The sequence below is a fragment of the Apus apus genome, chromosome 6 (genome assembly GCF_020740795.1).
Source record: "Apus apus isolate bApuApu2 chromosome 6, bApuApu2.pri.cur, whole genome shotgun sequence".
In the NCBI taxonomy this organism is placed as follows: Eukaryota; Metazoa; Chordata; class Aves; order Apodiformes; family Apodidae; genus Apus; species Apus apus.
The window spans coordinates 23,790,369-23,813,456 of NC_067287.1; the positions used below are offsets into that span (position 1 = coordinate 23,790,369).

At 41.5% G+C, this 23,088-nt stretch overlaps 2 protein-coding genes across 2 annotated transcripts in view; both read right to left on the reverse strand.

The window, feature by feature from the left end:
- Positions 1–260: 260 nt before the first annotated feature.
- LOC127386184 (tetratricopeptide repeat protein 30B-like) lies at positions 261–2,840 on the reverse strand. The gene has a single exon (XM_051622802.1). It carries the CDS (start codon positions 2,796–2,798, stop codon positions 801–803), a length of 1,998 nt encoding a protein of 665 aa, XP_051478762.1. The 5' UTR covers positions 2,799–2,840; the 3' UTR covers positions 261–800.
- Positions 2,841–9,483: 6,643 nt separating this feature from the next.
- The window catches only part of PDE11A (phosphodiesterase 11A), a 126,647-nt gene continuing 113,042 nt past the window's right edge, over positions 9,484–23,088 (reverse strand). The window contains exon 20 of the mRNA XM_051622801.1: positions 9,484–10,111. Coding sequence (XP_051478761.1) covers positions 9,950–10,111 — 162 coding nt within the window. The 3' untranslated portion in view covers positions 9,484–9,949. The remainder of the gene's footprint in view (positions 10,112–23,088) is intronic.

Genomic DNA, 23,088 nt, shown 5'->3' on the forward strand with positions numbered 1-23,088 from the left:
AATAGATCTGGAGAGCTATTGCTGCTGCTGGGATGGCAGCATGAGGACTGTGGGGACTGCAAGAGCCAAGGGGCAGTTCTGGGCTAGGTCTGGAGCCCGTTATGTCTATACATAACAAACTGTACTGCAAGGGTAGATCTAAACTGAGGTGCCACGCCAAGACATCCTTCTTGGAATATATGAGTGGTCGTTGTGTTAGGTATACGATTTACCAGACTACACGTGGATTATTACCCAGTTAGCAAAAGGCAATGTTGATGTTTGTAGGACTGATCTTTTTTTTATTATTATAAAACAATTTTTTTGTGTGTTTTGAATATACTATCAACATGGTCTGTAATATACTAAAAATACCTTGGATAAAGCAGAATAAACATTTTACAGACAGGGACAAATCAAGAGAGTTAAAACAACTCTGTTTTTTCAATTTCTTTGCTAGAGGAGATGGTTAACAAGTAATTTTCACCTATCAACCAATGAAAAGAAACATGGTCAAAATTTCAGAAGGATAAAATATTTTATAGGGGAAAACTCTATGATATTTCTGTAACGCAGATCTTGACCAGCACATCTTAAGGTGTATTTAACATGACAGATTACTCAGAATGCCCCTACTTACTTGGTATATGTTAATTTAATGCAAATATTCTGTTTCCCTCTGAATGTTGTTAAAATGTAAGACAAAATCCTTAAATCAAGAAAAAACAGTACCCCTGTGGACTACCAGGGTGAGCATTACCTCACAAGCAAAAGCAAAGAACAGACACAAATGTATCATTTCTACTGTACAGGAACATCACTTATACAGTCCACCCAATGATCTTATACATCAGTGCTCTCAAAAGCCTGGCTTCGTAGGTAACTGTGTTTTTCCCGCTGTGCATCCTCTTCTCTTCGAGGGGTTGCTCAATGACAGCTGGGATGTTTCTTCCATATTGCTCACACTGCTTCAGAAACTGAAGGCAGTCTTGAATAACACTGTCCCGTAGCATGATGGTGTGCTTGGACATGTTCTCTAGCAAGTACAGGAAACACCGCTTGGCGTAATACCATGTATCCGTGCTCAGTTTCTTGTTATATGGCTCCAGGCTTTTAATGACCCTTGAAATACCAAACTCATAGTTTGCCTTCACACAGTAGAGGGTACCAATGACTAGATTGACAATGCAAAGATGGTAGATGTTTTTATCAAGGTTATCATAGCACTGCTGCTCTTCTGCCTTCTCGATCTTCCTCATCAGTTCCTCCGCGTCTTCGTTCTGGCTTGTCAGGATGTAAGAAACACAGAGGTTAGCTAACACAATGGCACTGACATTGAGAATATTGTCATAGTGCTTTTTAACTAGTGGCTCATAGAAGCTAATAGCCTCTTTATACTTGTTCTGCATGAAGAGCACGTGAGCCACATTAAGCTTCCACACCTCGTGTTCATTACAGAACTCCACAGATTTGTGGAAAATCTTTTCTACCATTGTGTAGTTCTTCATGTCCCAGTAGATCTTTGCCTGGGCCATCAAGACAGGCACATATTTATCAAGAGTCTCACTATGCTCACTGACTGCCTTTTTTACAGCTTCCTCATCCCAGTTTTGCCTAGCTTCCTGCACCTGCTTTGCGAGTTTTCTCAGCTGCTCAGTTAGTGTCCCTGCTGCATCATCTAGCTTGTGGAAAGCTTCCTCAGGGGCAGTTTGACAAGTAATAATGGCATCCAAGAAGTTGTACAAGTAAGGTGTGAGCAGTTTGTAGGTCAGACGGGAATTCTCTGCCAGCACATCAGCTGCCAGGTCGTAGTACTGGTGCTTACAATAGAGAAGTAGCAAGTTTCCAAAAGTTTCTGGTGGACAGGGGCTCTGTAGCAGAAGAAACTGCAGTTTCTCAAACCCTTCCGTGGGCTGGCTGTCCATGTTCATGAGTGCTTGGTTGTGCAGCGTGACTGGATCCAGCTCCTCCTCAGCCCTGGGAGGCATGTCTGTCAGCGCCTCCTGGGCCACCTTCAGGTTGCGCAGCTGGTACTCGATGGCTGCCTTCAGGTTGAAGGCCTCCACCAGGGCCGTGCGGTGCAGGAGCAGAGTGTTGCCGACGCTGCGGACATCGATGCCCTCAGTGGTCAGGCCCACGCTGAGCTCTGGGTGCTGGTGGATGCCGCGCTCTATGATATCCGAGATGTGCTTGAGGGCGGGCGCGTACTGCTTGGCCGCGTAGCAGCAGAGCGCCGTGTTGTAGCACAGCTCAGGGCTGTAGCCCAGCACCTGCATGGCGCTGGCAAACTTGGCGCTGGCCTCTTCGTGCCGTCCCTGCTGGAACAGCACGCAGCCCAGGTTGTTCTCCGCGTCAGCCCGCTCCGAGGGGTCCTCAGCTGCTCCGGGGCCGCCGTCCGCCGCGGCGGCGAGCGCCTCCTCCACCAGGCTCTTGGCGGCCGGGAGGTCGCCCTGCGCGTAGTGCGCGGCCGCCTGCAGCCGCAGGGCCCGGCCCTGGAAGGCGGGCAGGTCCAGCAGCGGGCTGGCGGTCCGCAGGGCCTCGGCGTAGAGCCCGGCCTTGCAGAGGGCCTGCGCCTGGCAGAGGCGGTAGGCGGGCAGCTCGGGGTGCAGCGCCGCCAGCTGCTCGTAGCACTCGGCCGCCGCCGCGAAGTCCTGCAGCTGGTACTGGCAGTAGCCCAGCAGGGAGAGGCCGGCCCGGGAGCGGCAGCTCTTCTGCAGCCCGCGGCTCAGCAGCGACACCGCCTCGCCGTGCCGCCCGCCGCCGATCAGCCCGTACACCACGGCCGTGTACTGCCCGTCCGGCACCGGCGCCGCCTCCATCGCCGCGGCCCCGGCAACGGCCCCGCCGGGCGGGAAGCGGAAGCCGCGCGGTGCCATGGCGACCGGCAGCCCGGGGGAAGCGGAACCGCGCCCCTGCGCCGGGGAAGGCGGAAGCGGAAGCGGCTGCGGGGCCGGGGGCTGCGGGAGAGGAGCGGCATCGTCGGTGTTGGGCTGGCGTTTTCTGTTCCCGCTTGTGCTGTTACGTCCCGAGCTGGGAAACGGGCGGGTTAGGGACCGCTCAGCATCGGCTCAGAGAGGCCTCTGCTGCTGAAAACGGGGCCGGGACGGTGACGTTTGCTGTGTTTATAGCTGCTCGTGCAGCTGGAAAGACTAGAAGTAAAACAAACCCGATTTTTTCAATTTCTCTAATGTATCTGTAAGCCTTGTGCGATTGTTCTCTTGCCTAGTAAGTGGTAGAAGCAGGCCCTGAGCTGCACACGCAGTCCTGGAACCCAAGCTAGAATGTTAGCGGTGACTTGGGTTATTAGAACAAGAAAGATCCCCGTTACAGCCTGTCAAGATCCTGCCATGGCTGGTGGAAAGGGGGATGTCTGTACAACCGCACAACCTGCCAGTTTCCCTGCAGCTCTCACACAGTATAAGGAACTATCCCCCACTTCTCTGTAACTACTCCAACAACGTAATCGTTCTTTGGAGGGATGTTTCTTCTTCCCACAGCATTGTCCTGAGTGGGGCAAGAGAGCGGTGGGGATGTACATGCACAGAACGAGAGGTGTTGCAAACAGCACCAGGGTCTTAACTAATGAACTAAAAAGGCACAAGCACAACTGGATTGTGTGGGAGCTGGGATATTAGAACAGGGCGTTAAAGCTGTCATGCAATAAGGAATCTTACCAATAAAATGCACAACTAATAGTCGATAAGGGGCAGCCATTTAAATGCTAGCAACTTATTAATAGGTTTAACAATGTTTAAAATAATACCTGGCCAGGTGATAATACAGTAAGTGTGCTTATCTGAAAGGATCCTAAAACCTTAAAAGTTTTGAACTTAACAAAGAAAGATTGCTTAATTTCAAGTTAACTAATGACAATAAGGGAGAGAATATCTCTCACCCTCTCATGGCCTCAGCCAGCTGTCCCTTTGTCCTGGTCCTCAATTGCAGAGAAATAATCTCTCTGGCAGACACCCCTGCTGGAGAGGAAAAGGTCTAGCACCTCTTCTGGAAAAGTGTGTGGGAGTCTCTTCAATTGAAGGTGGGACCAGGCTTTTATGGAATAAATTGGATTGACTGCTGTCATTTAACTATTTAGCTGTGCCTCCAAAATCTCTCATTGGAGAATAAAAGGAAAACAGTGGAAAAAAAACCCACAAAGGCCCTTTTCTCACCAAGCGAACTCTTTCTTTATCTGTTCGTTCTTATTTTATCTCCATTTCAGGCCTAGCTGAGGCTGGGCTGGGCTCTGTGTTCTTCAACACTGGAGAGCAGCTGGTGTTATGAATGTCAACTAGACCCTCTGTTTGTACTTTCAAGGTTGTTAACAGCTCAGAGCTTGCTAGGCCCTTTCCTGGGGGAATCGTTCCACTCCAGGCCTGGGCCCGTAAAACAGAGACAAAAAGCTGTCGAATCATACGAGGGCAACTGAGGTAGGCATGGAGGGATGGAGTGTCCTGCTGCAAGTGTCTACTGAATAGTAGACAATGGTAGTCCAGTATTACAGACTATCATCTGTGTAATTTCTGTACACGTAAATAGCTCTGTTAGAGTCACCAGTTATTCTAGACTAGTGCCACCTGTATCCAGTAAAGTTAGGATACACTCCCAGGAACAAGTGCTGTAAGGTCATGTTCCAAAAATCATATCTGGGCTGCTTAGTTGCACATATTTTCATGCTCTTCTATTTGTGTGATTCAGTAATCAATAGATACAGTTATGATTCATCTTAACAAGGTATTTTCCAAGAAAAATAATTTTTAAAAAATCACAGCAAACCATTAAAATTATTTATTTTTTTTAGGGACCAGTAAAACCAAGTTGTTAATTTCAAAAACATGCTTTTAAAAGCTGAATCAGCATTGTTTGATCTACTAAAGCAAAACATTGAGGGTAAGGTGTTAAAATGCAAAAAGGAAAAGAATGCAAAAGTCTTAAGTTACACGTTTTGAAAGTAGGTGTAATTTGCTTGCATTAGAACATGGAGTGTTTCTGTGCATGTATCAGTCGTTTTCTTCATGGCAGCAAAGGTTCAGAGCTTATAATGATATTTCCCATACAACTATAGTATGCAGTGGCCAACATGCTTATAAAATGGTAATTAAATACAAAGGAGTATAAAAAAATAAAAGGTAACAAGCAATATACAGTATGTATTCCAATACTGGCATGTTCAAGTGGTGGAAATCTCTGGAGTCTCTCATTTCAGCTGATCTATACCTCCTACTTCATTGTTATGTTGGAAACCATTCACATGATCTTACTCTTAAAAATATTATTTTTCTTTGACAAAGTCAATAGAAAGACTTTTTACTTTACATTTTCTTGGCCAGAACACTCTAAGCATTGGAAGTGTCCATATGTTTTACATAGGCTTGAAATGAACCTGTTCAAAAGTTTCATTCAATGCATAAACAATCTATCAATTAAATAAAATAGTTTTAATTTTATGAGGGGAAAGAAATATTTGGCCTGTAGACTGAAACACTCCTATTATCCCACTAGGATTAACTTGTCTAAATATTACAAATTATGTTAGGCACTGCTGGTTGCAGTTTTCAAAAATAGTGAGTACTAGTATTGGTTTTGTTGGTAACTACGGGCACATTATGAGATTGCAGCGGTCTCTAAGAAGGAGAATTAGCAAGGTCACCAGTCCAGAGAAATGCAGCTGCTGTACCAAGGACACCATCTGAAGGAATGAATACCTGAGCTAAAATGAAACATACTCGTTTACTCCATTACTATTTTCTGCAGGGCACAAAATGTACTCCTGACCTTCTCAGCAAGCTCCCTGGCCCTGCAGATAATAGGGGCTGGCTGTGACAGAGCTGCATGGGGAGTTCAGTGTCTAATTGCTGCATGAGGCATCCAATTTAAACTTCTGTGAGCTGCTGCTCACAAATGTGGTTCTGCTTTGGAGCAGGAGCAAAACCATGTCCTGACAGAAGCAGATGTCTACATCTCAATCATGTTATGAAACTGTTCTATATTGCCTGGAGGTCTCAGGCTGGTAGAAAGGCAAAATGATGGGGCATTTTAGGGGAAATTGTCTGATATGAGAACTACGGCCAAAGACACCTCTTGGATGTCTTGTTCTTGGGAGGTAGGAAGCGCTTCTGTCTGAGTCACAGGAGAGCCTTTGCCTCAGGTGCTCCTTGTTTTGAACAGTGCTTGGTTTTCTAGTTGGGTCACAGTGTCATGTTGCAGGGGAGGGCTTTGATCCAGGAGAACGTACATAAGAGCCACTCCTGTGCTCTTCCACCAAAACCTTTGTGCTCTGTGCTCTCTCCCAGGAGCGAAGCAGAAATGGGGGCTGTACCCAGCAGGTGTCCCATTTCCTTGCTGAGCACATGTGAAGAGGGCTTCAACAGGAGGGCAGGAGACAAGGCCAGTCTTGTGACTCCCCACAGGCAGGTGGGGAAGGTGCACCCACAATTCGAAAGCTTGCTTCAAATCAAGTAGGATTTGAGTGCCAGGCCTCCTTCCTGATAACCCTACACACTGCTAGGAAATTTGTGCCTTTTTTTTTTTTTTTTCTTTTTTCTTGGTCAGGAATGGTTGATTTTGGTAAGCAGTCTCACAGGTGGGAATCCTGAATGGAATTACTGCATTGCCTGAACTATCTTTGAGGATGGGGATGAAGACGAGGTCTTCTCCTGCACATTTTCTTCTGATAAAGTAAGGGTCACTGATTGGGTCTTGTGAGACCTCAGGACCTGTAAATACAGAGTCACAGAATCATCATGGTTGGAAGGGACCTCTGAGATCACAGAGTCCAACCATCAACATACACACACAAAAAAAGACAAGAAACCTGATCAAATTCAGTCTTCAGTTAGCAGTAGTCAGTAGGACACCAAGAAGAAAAATGTTCAACCTGCTGGAAGCAACTTTGGGAGAGAATGAAACCACTGTGCCCTGTGGATGGTCCATGTGCTCACCACATTTAAGCACTGGAATTGTAAATGCTAGAGCCTTTATTCAAGGCCAAGTTTTCACTGGCAGCTGGGGCATATGAGTACTTGTCTGTTGCTGAGGCATCTCCAGGGAAAGGCCAAGCAGCACTTTACTAGCGCTGTCCTGGGTAACAAAGGGTTGGTTATCTGTCCTCTTCTCCACATGCCCTTTAATTTATCCTCACCTCTTGTGGACCTCCTGTGTTTTATACACAATCACAGAACTAAACTGATTTAAATGGTTTTTGATCTCTCCATGTGCAGAGGATCTCCCATGGCAGGGAAACAAGTAAAAGATGGAAAGTTCTGATGTAATAATCTACACAGGCATCTCTTCTGCCCTCATCTAGGAAGAGTTTGGCAAAACTGACTGAAGTGCTGTGAAAATGTTTCCCTATCAGAAATAATGAAAAGCAGATACAATTTCTGTCTATCGAGCTTGTAAACACTAGTTTAAAACTGTTTTCCATCACCTTAAAAAATTAGAAACTTGGGATATTTTTCTTTGCTGTATTCCACAGTTCCACAAAGAATCTTTGTTTTCTTTCAAAAATACATGTCTTTTGTGGGTTCCTAAGCTGAGTGTTAAATTTATAAGAATTTAGTTTATTTTTTTAAGACTGAGCTATAGCTGTTCTGAGATGCATTTCTGTGGCCCCCTTGTTTCAGCAGGGTTGCTTCGTTTTGCCTGAGAACAATTTGATAAAGATTTAGCCGTGCGCTCTCATTTTCTTCCTTGTGATGGAGGAGCAGAACCATAACATTAGTCAGCAGTTTTTGAATTTTGACCCACAATGGCAAAGATACCGCAAGACAGAAGAAATAGATGGAGGCAATTATAAACAGTCACTTGATTGATGGTTGACATTGTTAGAGCTTCAGCTGTATGTCAGGTTGCGGTGGTGCCGAATCCCCATCCCTGCCGGTGGGTGTTGCCATGGGCAACAGTGCACTGAAGCCAATAAAAAGGAGAGGAAACGAGGGGAGACTCAACCTTGGGGGAAGCTGTAGGGTAGGCACTGTAAATTATGTTATACTTAGCAATATGCAATATCAAAATTCAGGAAAGCCGCATGTACCTGCCAGCAGTGCTATGTCTGTTCCTGGTATGTGTTTCTCCCATAAAGAATGTATTGTAGGTTTTGTATGGCTTGCTGGTTACTATCCTGCCTCTGTCTTTATTCTAGAAAGAAACAAGAGGTAAAATAATAGTAGAAACATTTCCACTGGTGCCTGCATTCGCTGCTGTGCAGTCTGCATTTCTGCTCCTTCCCTGCTTTTTTCTGCTAGAGAAAGTAAGTGGTTCAGTTGAGTACTAACAGATTGGCTTGCAATGGTACCGACATTTTCTGCTATTCTCCTATACCCGTGATTAGTAGTAGTAGCACGGAAGGGTTTGGTTTTGTTGTGGGTTTTTTTTAAAGAGGTGATCAGCAGTTTTGTTGTTTCTCTTTAGTTGTCAGGCAGATGTAGTCAGCTTTTGGAAGGTGCTAACGACTCACTTTCCTTAGAAAGGAAAGCTCTTTTTAGCATCTGGTCAGCCAAGCCAGGTCCTGATTTCCGTTAAGCTGATGGCAGTTCAAGGTAATTCCACTGAAGTAAATGGAGTTTGGCACAGGTGTAAAACTAAGCTGAATTCAGCTTTAATTTCTGCTGCCAGACAACCCTATATTTAGAATCCCATTTTTCATGGAGTGCAAAGGGTATTTTTCCCTATGAATGGGAACTCACAAGCACTGCAACATGACTCCTCTCATGCCCGGTCATGCAGCAGAGAAAGCACCCTCAAATCATAGATCACAGTTTTGCTATGCTAGTGATCTTTGCACTAATGGAAAGAGACCAACTTTCAGGTAATAGAAGTGTCATCACACTGAACACATTTGGTTTTGTGACCTATCACTTTTGATTATACTTTTACAAACACCTCTACCACAGATGTCTGCATGTGAGCCTTCTCACATGCAGTACAATTTCAGTACTAACAATAGCATCTCAAATTGTACTGAAAGAACGTAAAAGAGAAGTAAGAGGTAGTCAGTCCACTATGACTATATTCTTCCTTTCCACCATCTCAAAATATTAAACTGAAAACTGTAATAGAAAGGCTTATCCATGGTCCACTTTTCAATGTAATATAAACCTGAAGCACAAGGCAACAGATTTCCTGTTTTATTTGTATTCTATTTTAATTAAAGCTCATAAATCTTTTCCTTAAGGGAAGCTAATTAAAGAAAAAAAAAAAGTGTTAAAGGCGCATTTCTTAAAAGAAAAAAACCCACAAGTCTAAAATTACCATGCAATATTTTGCCTTTATGCCCTTGCTGAGAAATTTACTGCATTGTTAATATGAATTTCTCAGGGAAGCAGGGACAGGTTGGTGTCTTTAAAGATAATAAAGTTTGTTTTTAAATGTAGCAAAGGTAGGCAATTCTAAAGGCCCTGATCAATCACTAAGAAGCTTTGTTGTAAAAAAATACTTCTTTAGAATACAAAGCAGGCTTTTCAGAACATTCAGGCATAAAAGAGGAGGGAAGAGTGAGAGAGGAACATCACAAAAGCAGGCATAATCGATTCATAACATGTACTGAAGAGATGCAAAACAACAATGTAATTACATACTATTCTGTTTTCCTGCAGCTCCTTGCATATGAATTGACCAGCTTGCATCCCAGTTCTGCTGTGTATTATTAATTTTATTAAGCTGTAAGTTCTTATATTTCAGTCTGTTGTCAGCTTTACAGATTTTTACAGCAGCAGTTGAAATGTAGCGGAGCTGAATGAATGCTTCTTGTGCTAAGTCTTCCATGTTGCTCCAGATATCAGCACGATCTCACCACAGGCCTTCTTTTCAGTCCCTCTAGACATGCCAGTAAAAGCAAACTAAGCTCCCATCAAGATAACATCCAATCAATTAAGTATGTCTGTGAAAGCATTCATTTAAGAAATAGTGGGCCTAAGCTTATGACAGCCTTTCAGAGAGCTCTTATTGTAAAGTGACCCTGACATTTGCAGGCTTAATTTATGTCTTTGAGGGACATGGTAAAGCTAGAGGAAAAGGAGGCCGAGGATGCCGCCTGAGAAGGAAGTCTTTTTTGGTGCAGCTCCTTCCATTTACCTCTATTTACTGCCACAGAGTCCAGCATAGGCTTCAGTTTCACATTCAGCTTCACTAGACACTGGAAGAAGAATAAAAAAATAAAAGAGAATGAGAGAAAAATTTTCCACTCCTTTGTGGGACAGTCCAGGGAGTAACAGGGTAAAAAGAGTTTAATCTGCACCATACCCCCACCCTCCTCACCCCCAGCTCTGAATTTCTGTGTAGGTAAAGCTTATTGTTCTCATTGAGATCTCTTTATCTTATCCAGATGATAAAATCGCTGCGTGCCTTAGCTGGGACTTTATTTTACCTTCCCTTTCAGTGTCAAATGCTCATGTAGAAAGACCACAAATGCCTCACATTCTTTTGTCCCAACATTAGACAGAACCTCCTTGTACAGCAGCCCCTGGATGTGAAGAAAGGGTTAACCAGTGACCTCCCAAGCAGTCATGTACTGTGCCCTTTCAGGACAGAGAAGGATTATGCTGTTGCAGCTTTTTTTGATTAGCAAGAAGTGGGTTATGCTGAGAGTTGGGTATCATGCTTTCTCCGATAGCATGCAAACTACGTATTTGTCTTTGGAAATGAAGGGTTGGTGTAAGATTAAAAAAAATGACAGAGAAGGCAAAAAGTTCATCTAGAAGTGCAGAAAATTATAAGGAAAATAAAGGGGAAGCAGGTACCTTTGCAGCTGATAATTTTCATTATTTGCTTTAAATAGCAGGATTAACAGCAACCACTTTAAATAGTCCCTAGGGCACAGACACAGCACTAAAGAACTGGATTTTTTTTATAGCTAGTCTGCAAGCCATGGGAGCTTGGTTAGCTACTGGAGTAAGTCTTGGTAGATTTTTAATTGAGCTATTATATGATAATTAAGGGTTAATGGCCTGTTTTTAAGATGTGCTGAAAAATTGCAATTTCAGTTGACTTCAGTAGGAATTATGAATGCTCAGCACTTCTGAAAAAACGTCATGAGTAAGTAGCCAATTTGTGTGAAACTTGAAGCAAATCCACTTGAAATTCTTTTCTTAAAATATGGCACAGACTGGCCAGAAAACTTTGCAACCTTGGCCTGGACTAAGAGGCAAGACTTTACTGCAGTTGCTGGCACATGTAGTATTGCTCGCTGGTGGCAATCATTCATTTGATAGAATAGATGTGGATTCATAACATTTCCATCACTGTGCCTCAGAGCTTCTCATTTTTAGCTCTATTTCAGATCCCTGTGTATTCCTCAAACCTGATTTGGTGAAGTCCAAAACAGAGGAGCAGTAATAAATCACAAAACACCTGAAAAAAAACTGAAAAGCTCACTGCTGCTGTCATTAGCATCTGTATTACCACTGCCAACTCAGTGTCAAGAGGTAACACATTAGATATTCAGCTCTTGACGGCAATTTATCAGATCTGTTCTGTGCAAAGCCAGTATCCATCCACTGGCAGTTAAGCTTGTTGATATTCCTTAATTAATGAAAAAGTTTTTGCAAAGTATTTTTTTAATATACACTTTAGATTTAAAAAAAAAAAAAAAGTTTTAAAATCACTATATTACAAACATCTCTAAGCACAAAGTCAGCATTCTGCACTCATACCCTGTCAGCCTCAAATCTGAAATGCATTACTGGCTGTTTCTGTCATAAGTGCTATACCAGCAACCTATACCTGCTACAGGCAACGTAGAGGGGAAGGAGCTCACTGAGACACTGGGCTCTGTCTCAGTAGGGCTTGACAGCTCTAGCCTCTATCTGTTGTTCTTTCAATACTATTTTGTCAAGACTGACCACAAGACCATGATATTTTCAATCCCAGTGCCAGGGAGCACATGCAGCAGTCTGGGCATGACTTACTGCTATGCTGACCCTCCAGGGCTGGGCAGATGCCACAGTGTTATGGTAGGAGACAGCCCTCTCATGTACAGTGCCAGCAGGACTGTGAGTGTTTGAGCTGCTTAGATCAGTTAGCTTTGTATTGACTACAGCAGAGACCAGAAGCCTAGGTAGGTTGGGAATGGAATCAAGAAGTACCCACACAGTTCTATTGTAATCACTGTATCTCATGAGATGTAAACACATTTTAAATCTAAAAGTAATTACATATATTTCTTAGAAATATATACCTAAGTACATATTACAGAATCAAATAACCCAGGAGCAATAGATGTTGCTAAGTAAATAACAAGAATGGTTAACAAATAACATTAACTTTGATGAAATAAATTAAAAGGAACATTTAAAAAAGAATAAAACATGTCTTTACTATTCAGTTTTACCATAGCACAAGCAATTAATTCTATGGAATACTTAATAAATATATAGTGTAATTTTCAGAAACTTCATTTAGTTACACATTAATTTAGGTCAGGGATACTCGACAGTGCAGATTTTGCACTTGGTCTATAAAATATCTTTATTCAGACATCGATTTGATGTTTAACCACTGCTTCTGTATTTAGTATCCATTCACTTTGGGACCCTTTCATTCTGATCTAGTCTTTTAATTAAACTGACTACTATAATTCCTATGGAAATTAGCCTTTATTTTATTTTTTCCACCTACCAAAGCATTTAGGTAGGAATTTTCTGATACAAAGTACACAAATTGGATTTTATTTCTGCTTGAGATGTAATTAAAAACCCATTTGATTACTATATATCTGGCCCTGTTTTAATTATTAAACTCCAGTAATCAATTTTCTTTTATGAAGCTTCTGGGAAATTATCTCAAAAGCAACACATTTTTCTACCTTCTGGCAGACCATTTACTGAATTACATTCATAGCACCTGTTCCTGATCCGGATTAAACCACCAATTAATGCCTAAAGCTATTTAAGTTTATTTGGCTGCAGCCTAGGCAGGGCTTTCTATTTTCTGGCTGCACTTTTTACTTTCCATCTTATTGCATGAAAACCCCCTGATGTACTGCTCCTCCATGCTGCTATTTTTGCTGCATGCCTCCTATGAACAGCTTTGGATACACTTTGGTATCCAGCTTCTTAACCTCCAATTTATTATTTGCTTTAGTAGGAAGAGGCTTGGTCTTCAACAGCAGTCTGACATAGAATGCCACCACATAAACTCGCAGCTCCAGAAACTCCTATTTTCCTTGTCCCTCCTTGGTGCAGCAGGCAGGCTGGAAGCTGGCAGGCAGCATGGGGGTGAGGGAGCCCCTGCCCAGGGGAGCTCCCGTCTCTCCTCCTGGGACCACAATGCCCACTTGCAGTCCTTCTACTGCAGTCCAGCTGCCTTGCCACCTAGCAGTAGGTACATGATTGCTGACCTTTCTCATTTTATCCTCTTTGCTGCAAAAGCTGTTCTTAACTGTAGAGTGATAGAGGGTGCTGGAAGAGTGATCCTGCCAGCTGCTGCGTGCTCCAGCGCTGGGAAAAGCCAGATAGGTTTGCAGTTCACTTCTGCACCCATCTACTACCTCAGATGTATGACTAAGCTGTTTTTCAGAAAGTTACTGTGTAGCACTGACTTTTTACTACTACCTGCAATAATTTAGGTGTCTTTTGTGACTGTGTACTTCCCTGTACACTTTCACAAGGCATAGCTCCTCTTACATATGAGCCCTTCCAGTAGAAGAAAAGGTTCAAGGCACTTCAGCAACACATTGTGCACATCTGGGAGAGGAGCAAGGCTGCCTGAAGGAAGAATGCAAAAGGGGGAGTGCATGAGATACTCAGGGTAAGCTATTTATGGGAGAAGGTTGGAGGGAAGAATGTTTTTTTCATTAGTTATAGAGCTGTTGTTCCTAGGTATATTTTGCTAGCTAAATCATAGAGAATGAAGAAATAGTAAAAGTAGCAACAAATGCCTTCAGGAAGAGGTTGATGAGTATCAGTGGAGGGATTTGTTGGTAGAGCTAACTCTTAGGTTGAAGGGTGATGCTGTGGGAGAGACCTTGATCTGCCACCTCACCTTCATCTCTGGGAAAGGGTGTTACCTAAAAAGCCAAGATGCAGCACAGATATGGCCAGAGATTAAACTATTGCTAAAGCAAATAGAACATTTGGTTGTATCCTAAGACTAATACAAAATCCTTTTAAAGAGTATAGTAAGCCCTAGCTTACAAACACTGCAGGATGTCCAGTGTATACTTTCTTTTTTTCTTCTCTGGAGATTCTCATGCAAATATTGACCAGTTCTGACCTTGCTTAACTTATGAGCTTTGACAAAATTACAGCTCATGGAAGTATGGTCTAATATTTGTAAAGTGAGTTTATGGAATAAGACCATATAAATTTGTTTTTATGACTGAGCACATATCAAAAAGTTATAGGTCTCAGTGTTCACTATACTTTGGAATGCAGTGGTTTGTAATGAATCACTTTTATTATATAGGCAGTTTCTGAGTTGGAAGGGAGGACTAGTGACCGAGAAGCCATAGGGATAAATTCAGACCTGGTATAAGCATATGAAGCATTGCTAAAGTCAAGAGAGTCATGACCAGTTACAGCAAAGCTGAATTGGACTCCTGAGTTTTGCTGAAGTGGCTTTCACATGAGAATACATAGGGCAAAGGTAAGCCATCTGTCTGAAAGTCCTTCAACTTCAGATTACTTCGTGTAAAAAGGAATCTCTACTGCAGTCATCCACAGATTTGATCTTCATAATGCAAATACTTGATGGAAGTTCTTTTGAAAATCCAAAAGTATTTCTGTATGTATGACTGTGTACTAAAACAAAAAAACCCTGCTAAAAATCTAACCTCTCTAAGTAGAGAAGATAAAGCAATACAGAGAAGATCTAGGGATTAACTACTATGACTGACTTTGTATATGAATTATTTATTTACCCTACTGATTCAGGGTCATTTTTAATCATTATGTTCCAGAAAAAAATACTGTATTTGGATTGAAGCTGAGTTCATGGAAATAAATAAATTACTTCAATCTCTGCATAGCTGAAGGAGACTATTTTTTCCTTCTAGGGCTTACTGAGGAGGGGTCCAGGTGGACAAGTACATACTGCATCAGTGCATTACTTTTGCATTTCTTCCAGGGCATTTCTTTCTGATGCTTAAAAATATAGTTAGATGAAATATATACTACTAGCTTCTCTGATAGAAAAGAGGAGTTTCTTTTAGAAACTGGTAGCAGTGCAGAAGGAAGCCAGTTGTGACTGGAAAGGGATCTAATACATGCACAAGAGTTCAGTTTTTCCACTATGAGTTAGTGTTATGCTTCTTTCTGGTGATGGTACCCTAGCAAGAATAGTGCTGCACTCCATTGTCAGCAAACATGCATAATATAGAGGGATGATTATAAAGTAAGATTCTCCACTGGTAAAATGTGCCAGGTACTTCAGGGAGGAAAATATGTACAAAGCTCCTTGCAGCCACGTGTGCCCTGACCAATATCAAGAATGCTGTGCTGTCAAAGGGAAAGAGTAATTCTGAAGGACTGGGTACCTACTGAAGTAGCTCAACTGATGTGTTGCCATAGTTGCAAATGATTCATCCTTTCATAATAATTTCATGAAACCAAGGGTTTTCTCAGAAGAAGAAGAGTTATTGCTTCATAAACAACTTTTTATTTGGCTCTGATGTTTATGGGTTTGATTCTATGTCTAAACCATGCAAGAGACAGAATGTTTCTAACTCTTTTCCTTTCAATGTTTTAACCAAGCAGCTGATCAATGACTTCTGCCTTGCTATTAAATGGATTTTGAAAAACTCTTCAAACCGTATCAGTCTCATATCCTTATTTAGTTCTTTGAATTTGCCCTCAGCTGGGAATTCTGCAGGCAACTGTGATTCTGTTGTGTTAAACACTTACTTGAAGTGTTTCATCCATCATCATTTCTAGTCCTTTTCTGATGCAATGTAGTTTGTGCTTTGTCTTTCTTGAAAACTGAATGGCTGTTAAATTATCCATTTATCTTCTTTCAGATTTGCTGTACAATCTGAGTTCCCTCCATTGGCTGTCTCTCCTACCTTATCTGCCAACTTTTCAATCTACTGCCTCAGGTCTTTATGTACATTTCCATACAGGACTGCTTGTCCTTCGCAACACATTGGCCAGATAATTTTAAAGAAAACAGCAACATAAATTGTACTATTATGAATTATTCAGTTTTTCTCAGAGATCAGGCTTGAAAGCCTTTTATTGAAGCTTAGCTTCACTAACTTCAATGGCAAATGTTGGAGTTTCTGTATTCTCACAAATATTTTTGTTGCTGACTTGCCCTTTCAATTGAAAGCTTTTTGGTGTGACTGTATGAGAAGGAAGTTGAAGTACTCTTGTTTGACGGAAGTACTCATTTCTGTTGTTTCTCCTTGTAAGCAATTTCAGAAAACTTGTAAATTCCTAAAATTGTTTCTAGTAATACAATGTTTCATCAGTTATCCCACCAAATTAGAAAAATCCTGGGAAAAATAATGTTCTGTTAATTTCCAAAGGCAAAATGAATCCCTCCCTGCTCTCAAGAAACAAAAAAAGAGGATCAGGATCTTTGTGCCCATTGTAAAAAGATGTTTGTGATACTCACAGACACTAAAATACTTGCTCTGAAACAACCAAAACTATGCATTTCCATCTTATCTTGTAAGATAGTCACTGACAGAGAAGGATATTGCAAATGAAACCATTCTTTCTTTTCTTGGTTTTTCTTTCTTGTATAGCTCTTCTTCAGCCTCCCTCTCTAATAGTACAAAAGTAGCAAAAAAACCCAACAGACTCTTAGGTTAAGGGCACAAGGTAAGAAAAACAGTTTGCTGATACCAGTCCATTACTGGAAGTTGTAATAGAATCAGAATAGTTTTCTGGAATTTTAAGATAATTCATTCCAGGTGGCCTCATTTAGGTTTATCATTAGTAGACAAGCAACAAGCCAGCAAAAGTGCTAAATCTAGCTGAGTTCCTATTTCAAGGCCATGGAGGGATCCTTCTGCAGTACCAAAAGCTCCTTTCTCTGGGACAAACCCAGAGAACAAATCCCAGGGCTGGAGCACCTCTCCTACGAGGACAGGCTGAGAGAGTTGGGGCTGTTCAGCCTGGAGAAGAGACAGCTCTGGGGAGACCTTATAGCAGCCTTCCAGTGCCTGAAGGGGCTACAGGAAAGCTGAGGAAAGACTTTATACCAAAGTTTATAGTGATAGGATGAAGGGTATTGGTTTTAAGCTTGCTGAGGGGAGATTTAGGTTAGATATTAGGAAGAAATTATTTACTGTGAGGGTGGTGAGGCACTGGAGCAGGTTGCCCAGGGAGATTGTGGATGCCCCATTCCTGGAAGTGTTCAAGGCCAGGTTGGACAGGGCTTGGAGCAACCTGGTCTAGTGGGAGGTGTCCCTGCCCATGCAGGGGGTTGGAACTAGATGATCTTTAAGGTCCCTTCCAATCCAATCCATTTTGTGATTCTATGATTCTATTCCTTGCTTAATCCTTAGTTCCCAGCTCTCCCCAGAGCTGGCAGTTGGCCTGATTAAGTTTCCTTTGAAGCAAATTTCTTACAAACACAGCAGAATATGTTGCACCTGCTCTTCCTTGGATAATATTACCCCCTGGATTTCAACACAAAGTGAGACTAATTTGATCTGCCAAAGTCTGTTCAGCCTCAGTCCATAGTGTATCACATACTGCAGACTGAGCCTATCTGCTTTACTAATCCTCGTCAGCTAGGCAGTCCCAGGAAGCACAGATGCATTATCTCTCACTCTCTGTGTCCAAATCAAATGCACGAAATAAGCCCTGCCAAAAGTGTGCATCTTTATGGTAGTCTTTAGGATCTATTGAAAGTTATCCTCTTCCTACAACATGTGACAAAGGAAAGGCTGATTTCAATGAGAATCACACAGAGCTGATAAAATTGCTTCCCACCTCCCCTCCATTTTTGTTTTGTTTCATTTGTTGGTTGTTTGTTTGGGGTTTTTTTTGTTTTGTTTTTGCTAGACCACATCTCAACAACTTGTGAATATGTTGCAGGCAATGTCTATTTATTGCTCATGGTGATCAGCTCACTACCTAGTGCTGTCCCAGCCCCCTGATCTTTACTTCATATAAAAATTTAAATAGAACAGCAGTGCCCTGACCTGGTGGGTACAGCAACCCATTTCCAAATTGTCCATACAGATTAACTCTTCTTCATTAAATAATTTTAAAAGTTTTTCAGTTCTGACTGTACAGAGCGGAAAGAAACATCTGAAGAAAAAAGTCATTGTTTTGGCTGCATCCAGTGACTATTGCCTGCACAAGAACTAAGCCATCCCATACAGTCTATTCTGGACAAGTAGGATTTCTAGAGGAGTGGTCCAAACCCTGAATTTCTTATACAGTATTTTCTTATGCAAGACAGTAATTGAAAGGAGGAGAGAAAGGGATAGAAGTGGTAACTGAGGAAGTGCTGCATCAGGACATAGCAGCATAGCCATGATTGTAAAAGTGTACCTTTTCCTTGGTCTCTGCAAAGGGTTATTAGAAGGTTGATCTCTTGCCTTATGATTGTAAATGGAGTACAGACTTTCGGAAAAAAAAAAAACCACTGCGTGTGCATTTGCACTTCCAATTCATGTGTAAAGTCAACTCTTGAACTGGAGAAGTTAAAGCACAGAGGTAGCTGTGATTGTTGGAGATTTCTGTGTATTTTTTTATGCTTTGTAGAGGCTCTACCATTTATGATACCTTGCATGTTTAATGTGTGCTTACAAGCAGAATGGATGCTTTTGCAGCTACATCACCATACTCTAAAGGTAGATTTAATCACTAGGCCAGACGTTATCTTCTGCAGGGAGACAAGCATATCAGAGCTCTTGGAGTTGTAGACAGTGTGATTAGATTTCTTTTTAAGTATGTCAAACAATGTGATGAAGAAGGACTCTGTCCCTCCACGATCTGTTCAAAACATTTGAAGTACTTGCTAGGCTGAACATTAATGTTTCTACTCTTCCCACATTCCCCCTAGAATCTTGGATGGATTAACACAAATTCACTTCTGTAGATACTATTATATGTGTAAAGCTCTCAATACCCAAGAAAATCTTGAATAGCACTAAAAATAGCACTAAAATGGAGCAGTTCAATGAAGCACCAAAGGTAGAGGTGAGCAGGGCAATCTTAGGCACGCATAAGTTGTAAAAGCCATGAGCTTCTTTATCTTCCACAAAGACATCTCCCTTAAATTTAAATAGCTGCTGTCATTGTCACTGACTACCTGACTATGTATTTATCTGCCCAGAAGCAGAGTGCATGGCCTTTGACCCTGCTATTCATAGTGTTACTGTCTGTGCCTAACAATGCTGTGAACAGAGCTGGGCTTCTGTTAGCATCTTTTGTTTGATGTGAATTGCTGAAGCTTTGATGTTGTTTGTGAGAAAAATAATGATTAAAAAGAATAAGATCTTCACTCTCCCACTCTGCTCCCCACTGAGAAATCTAATCCAAGTTTGGAAAAATCTGTGACTGATCCTGCCTTAGGTACACAGAAGTCACAGAGTCCAGGAGAGAAATTTGTTAGTGTTGAAACTCTTAGCATGTCTTTACTGGAGGGTCGGAAAGGTAATTTTCTGAATGATCAAAATTCTGTCTCTTGTTACATGAACACGTATGTCTAAATAGGTACAGGATACTTTCTCCGTGTGCTGAACACAGCTGTAAGTGTAGCCACAGTGCTTTATGTTCAGTGACATGTCTTAAATTTTCTGCCTAAATTGCAAGTGCTTCCCCTTTAGGGAATATTCTACCAAAAAAAAAAAAAATGGAAAAAAAAAGAATATTTTTCCCTATAAATTATTATTCTAATAAGCTTGTTTCTCATCTGTACTGTTTAACTCTTTTCTTGCTGGCATTTTTGAATGAAGAGCAAATGTGATGCAGTAAAGTGTAACTAAAGCCCCTAAAATCAGAGCTTCAGAGTAAATGGATGGCTGTTCTGCTACTGAAGGCAAAAACTCCACCATCACATAAAAATAGTCTGATCAGTGATCACTACAGTAACAAAAAAGTAAATTCAATAAAATTATAAAGTCTCAAGTGTAATAAAAAGCAATGAACAAAAAATTGGAAGCTTTTATCTTTCACAAACCTTTGATCCACAGTGTGAAGGAAACAGATTTGATTATTAAGGTATTTTGAAATTGGAGGTGGCTTGATTCCCTCACTGGGTAGCAGATGTGGGAGAGCAAGGGAGCAGAGCCATGGCTTACTCTGTGTCAAGAGCAGAATCAGGCTTACAGAGCAAACAAAAAAAGGTTTTGGGTTTAGAGACTTGGATTTGGGAAATCTAGCTGTGTATAATTCCTGATTTTTTTTAATATCCCCAGATATCATTACGTATCTATACTTAGCTTCAAGTTCCATGTTAGCTTATGATGCAGCATGTTTTGTATATCTTTGATCTTCTTTCTTACGGGTTGGAGGGTCATTCAAACAGGATCACTATGGAAGGTGCACAGGTCTTGAAGATTTGCTAGTCACTACTAAACCTTCTCACAAAAAGGAGCCAAACTCAGAAAACAGTTCTAGTCAGGTAAGAATGTGATTCCCATCTCCTGATAAAGGAGACTTCATCATCCTTTACTTGGGAGAGTAACTGCACTTCAAAATGGGTTGTCTTGAGCTAATATAAGGAAGTGCAAGAGCAGAGCAGATGCATAAGGAGGAGGCAGAACCAAATCTCAGAAAAGTGATCTTGTTCCCAAGAATGTTTCAGAACAGAGAGAAAAAAAAAAAAAGGGAAAAAAAAAAAGAAAAAAGGCTAGAAATGCCATAAATCTCTAAAATGCTCTGCAAAGTTTATATGCTGTTTAAGTATAAACTGTTCTTCATAGGCACTCTGGTATGTAGCCTAGCTCATAAGCTTCAACTGTGGAGAAGAGATGGAGCACTGGGGTGGTGTCAGATGACTCCTGGAAGTTTGGGCTATGAAACTCCTTCTGTATTGCACACTTCAGACACCCACAGCTGCCAAGGACAGCCTACTCTTGAGAACTGCCTTGAGCTAAGAAAGTTTGAGGGGGCTCTGCTGATCTCCTGTCTGACTGCAATGGAATGGGAGTTGCCAGTATTCGGTGGTTGCTAGGTGCTGCTGTAGCAATTGTGTTGGTTTGGACACATGCATTCCCTACAGTTACCTTCAGGGCTAGGATGTTAGGATCTGCCCTCATGGATTCAGGATTTCTAATCACTAGCATGGAAAAAATTACCTGCAAAAGCCTTGATCTGTTTTCTGTGGTTTAATGTTGTAATTTTGCTATCAAAATGAGGGTCAAATGTTTATTTCAAACATACAGTTTTTATAAGCACTATGTGAGTGAGATATATAAGTACCACTAAGATTTTACTCATCTGTCAGCTGCCACTCTGCCTCTTTATTTTGCATTTGTAATGATGTAACCTATTCTGTCCCCACTTGCAGTCCCTATAACATAGTATAACAGCCAGAAGTTCCAAGAATGTATTTGCAAAGAAAAAAAGAAACAGAAATCTAGGACTTGGCTACAGTTGTAGTGCTCAGCCAGCCCTAAACAGAGGATTTACAATGCCTGAAGACACTGCTGATGTGATATGTGTATTGAGGTTTGATTAAGCTGGATATGAAAATTAAAACTTGGCTTCACATTGAAGAGAGAATCTCCCGCAGTGTAATACTAGGACACTGAGTTTTCTGTTTACCCCTAAGGCTGGTGGTACAATGACTTACAGGTTTGATGGTGTCTCTTTTTTAAGTTGTTGAGCAGCAGGCTAATAGCTGCACAGCATGATGCAAAGACAGCAGAAAGCAAGGAAATCAGATGTGAATATATTCCCCAGAGATCTCCTGCTAAGATAGAGCTTTAGTGCTCAGATGCAGTGTTCTCATGCAGAAGATGGGCTGATTATCAGTTCTTCCTGCTTTATTGTAGATTTTTGGATTACAGATGCTATTACAAATAATGAATTCTGGTATAATGCGCATGCTAATGTAACTTGAACTATTACATTGAAAGAAACTTTATTTTAGAAGTTTTAATCCAAGGTCAGTCCATTCCCTGCCCATTGTCCAAAATGATCTAAGTATTTTAAAAAATACAGATTTATATACTACTTCTGTGTTTGCTTTGCCTTAACTGTTTGAAAGCCATGGCTTTAGTTTATTTCATCGTGACAAAGACTGATCTAAGAAAAGGACAGGATCTACTGGCAAAGCAGTAGCCCACCTTGCTGTTTGTATAAACACATTGTCTGTGTTGCACAACAGGAGTAGCCTTTGATGCTGAGCAGCCAATTCATTATTGCCATAGTGGCAGCCCCAGTTGCCACAAGGTATAGAGAGCAGGGGAAGCACATCATCCCTCTTACCTCATATGCTATTGGTGACATATCTGGTATACCAAGTGAAAAGGAAATGCCAATCCATTTTCTTGTTTGTGTGTAGGGAAGATACATTCAGGCACAAGTTAATCAGTTTAATGTTACCTAGTAGTTGCTTCCCAGCTCTTGGCTTCGTGTCATCACTGAGCCATTCATTTCTTCAAAATGTGAGACGGTTTAGGGTGCATTGGTAACAGGAAGAGCTCGTTGCAGTTCCCAAAAAATGCCTAGTGAGAGCATCTCCATGTTTTGTCAGATATCAATGGCCAAATCTGGCAGTCTTTAGTGGCATAAGGTGGTCTGTGTGGTTTCAGTGAGTAGGAGGAAGACTGACACAGTTATTGATTGTTAAGTTTCTATAGTGTTATTTTCCATTTATCATCCTGCTTGTTTAGCTCTGCTTTCTATACAGATAAGAGAGAAAAAGTTAAAAGTTGAAATTTATGTTACAAAAGTCAAATTCTGAAGCTTTGGTTTAATAAAAAAAATGAGAAACATTATTCCCATCATCTAAATAGAGTAGTACTTAAGAGCTCATACACCTTATACGAAGCACCCAAGCAGTCCATGTAGAAGAATGATTAAGAGTAAACTCCAAGTTAAATAGCACACAGGTTAAACCACAAATCATTTGTCACTGACCTTAAAGGTTTGGTCTAGCGTGCCCTTTATCAATTTGGAAGGGAGCTAGAAGGGAGTGCAATGGCTCAGCCTTGAGCTTCCTTTTGGGTCACACATATTCGGACAGGTTTGACAGCAGCACTTA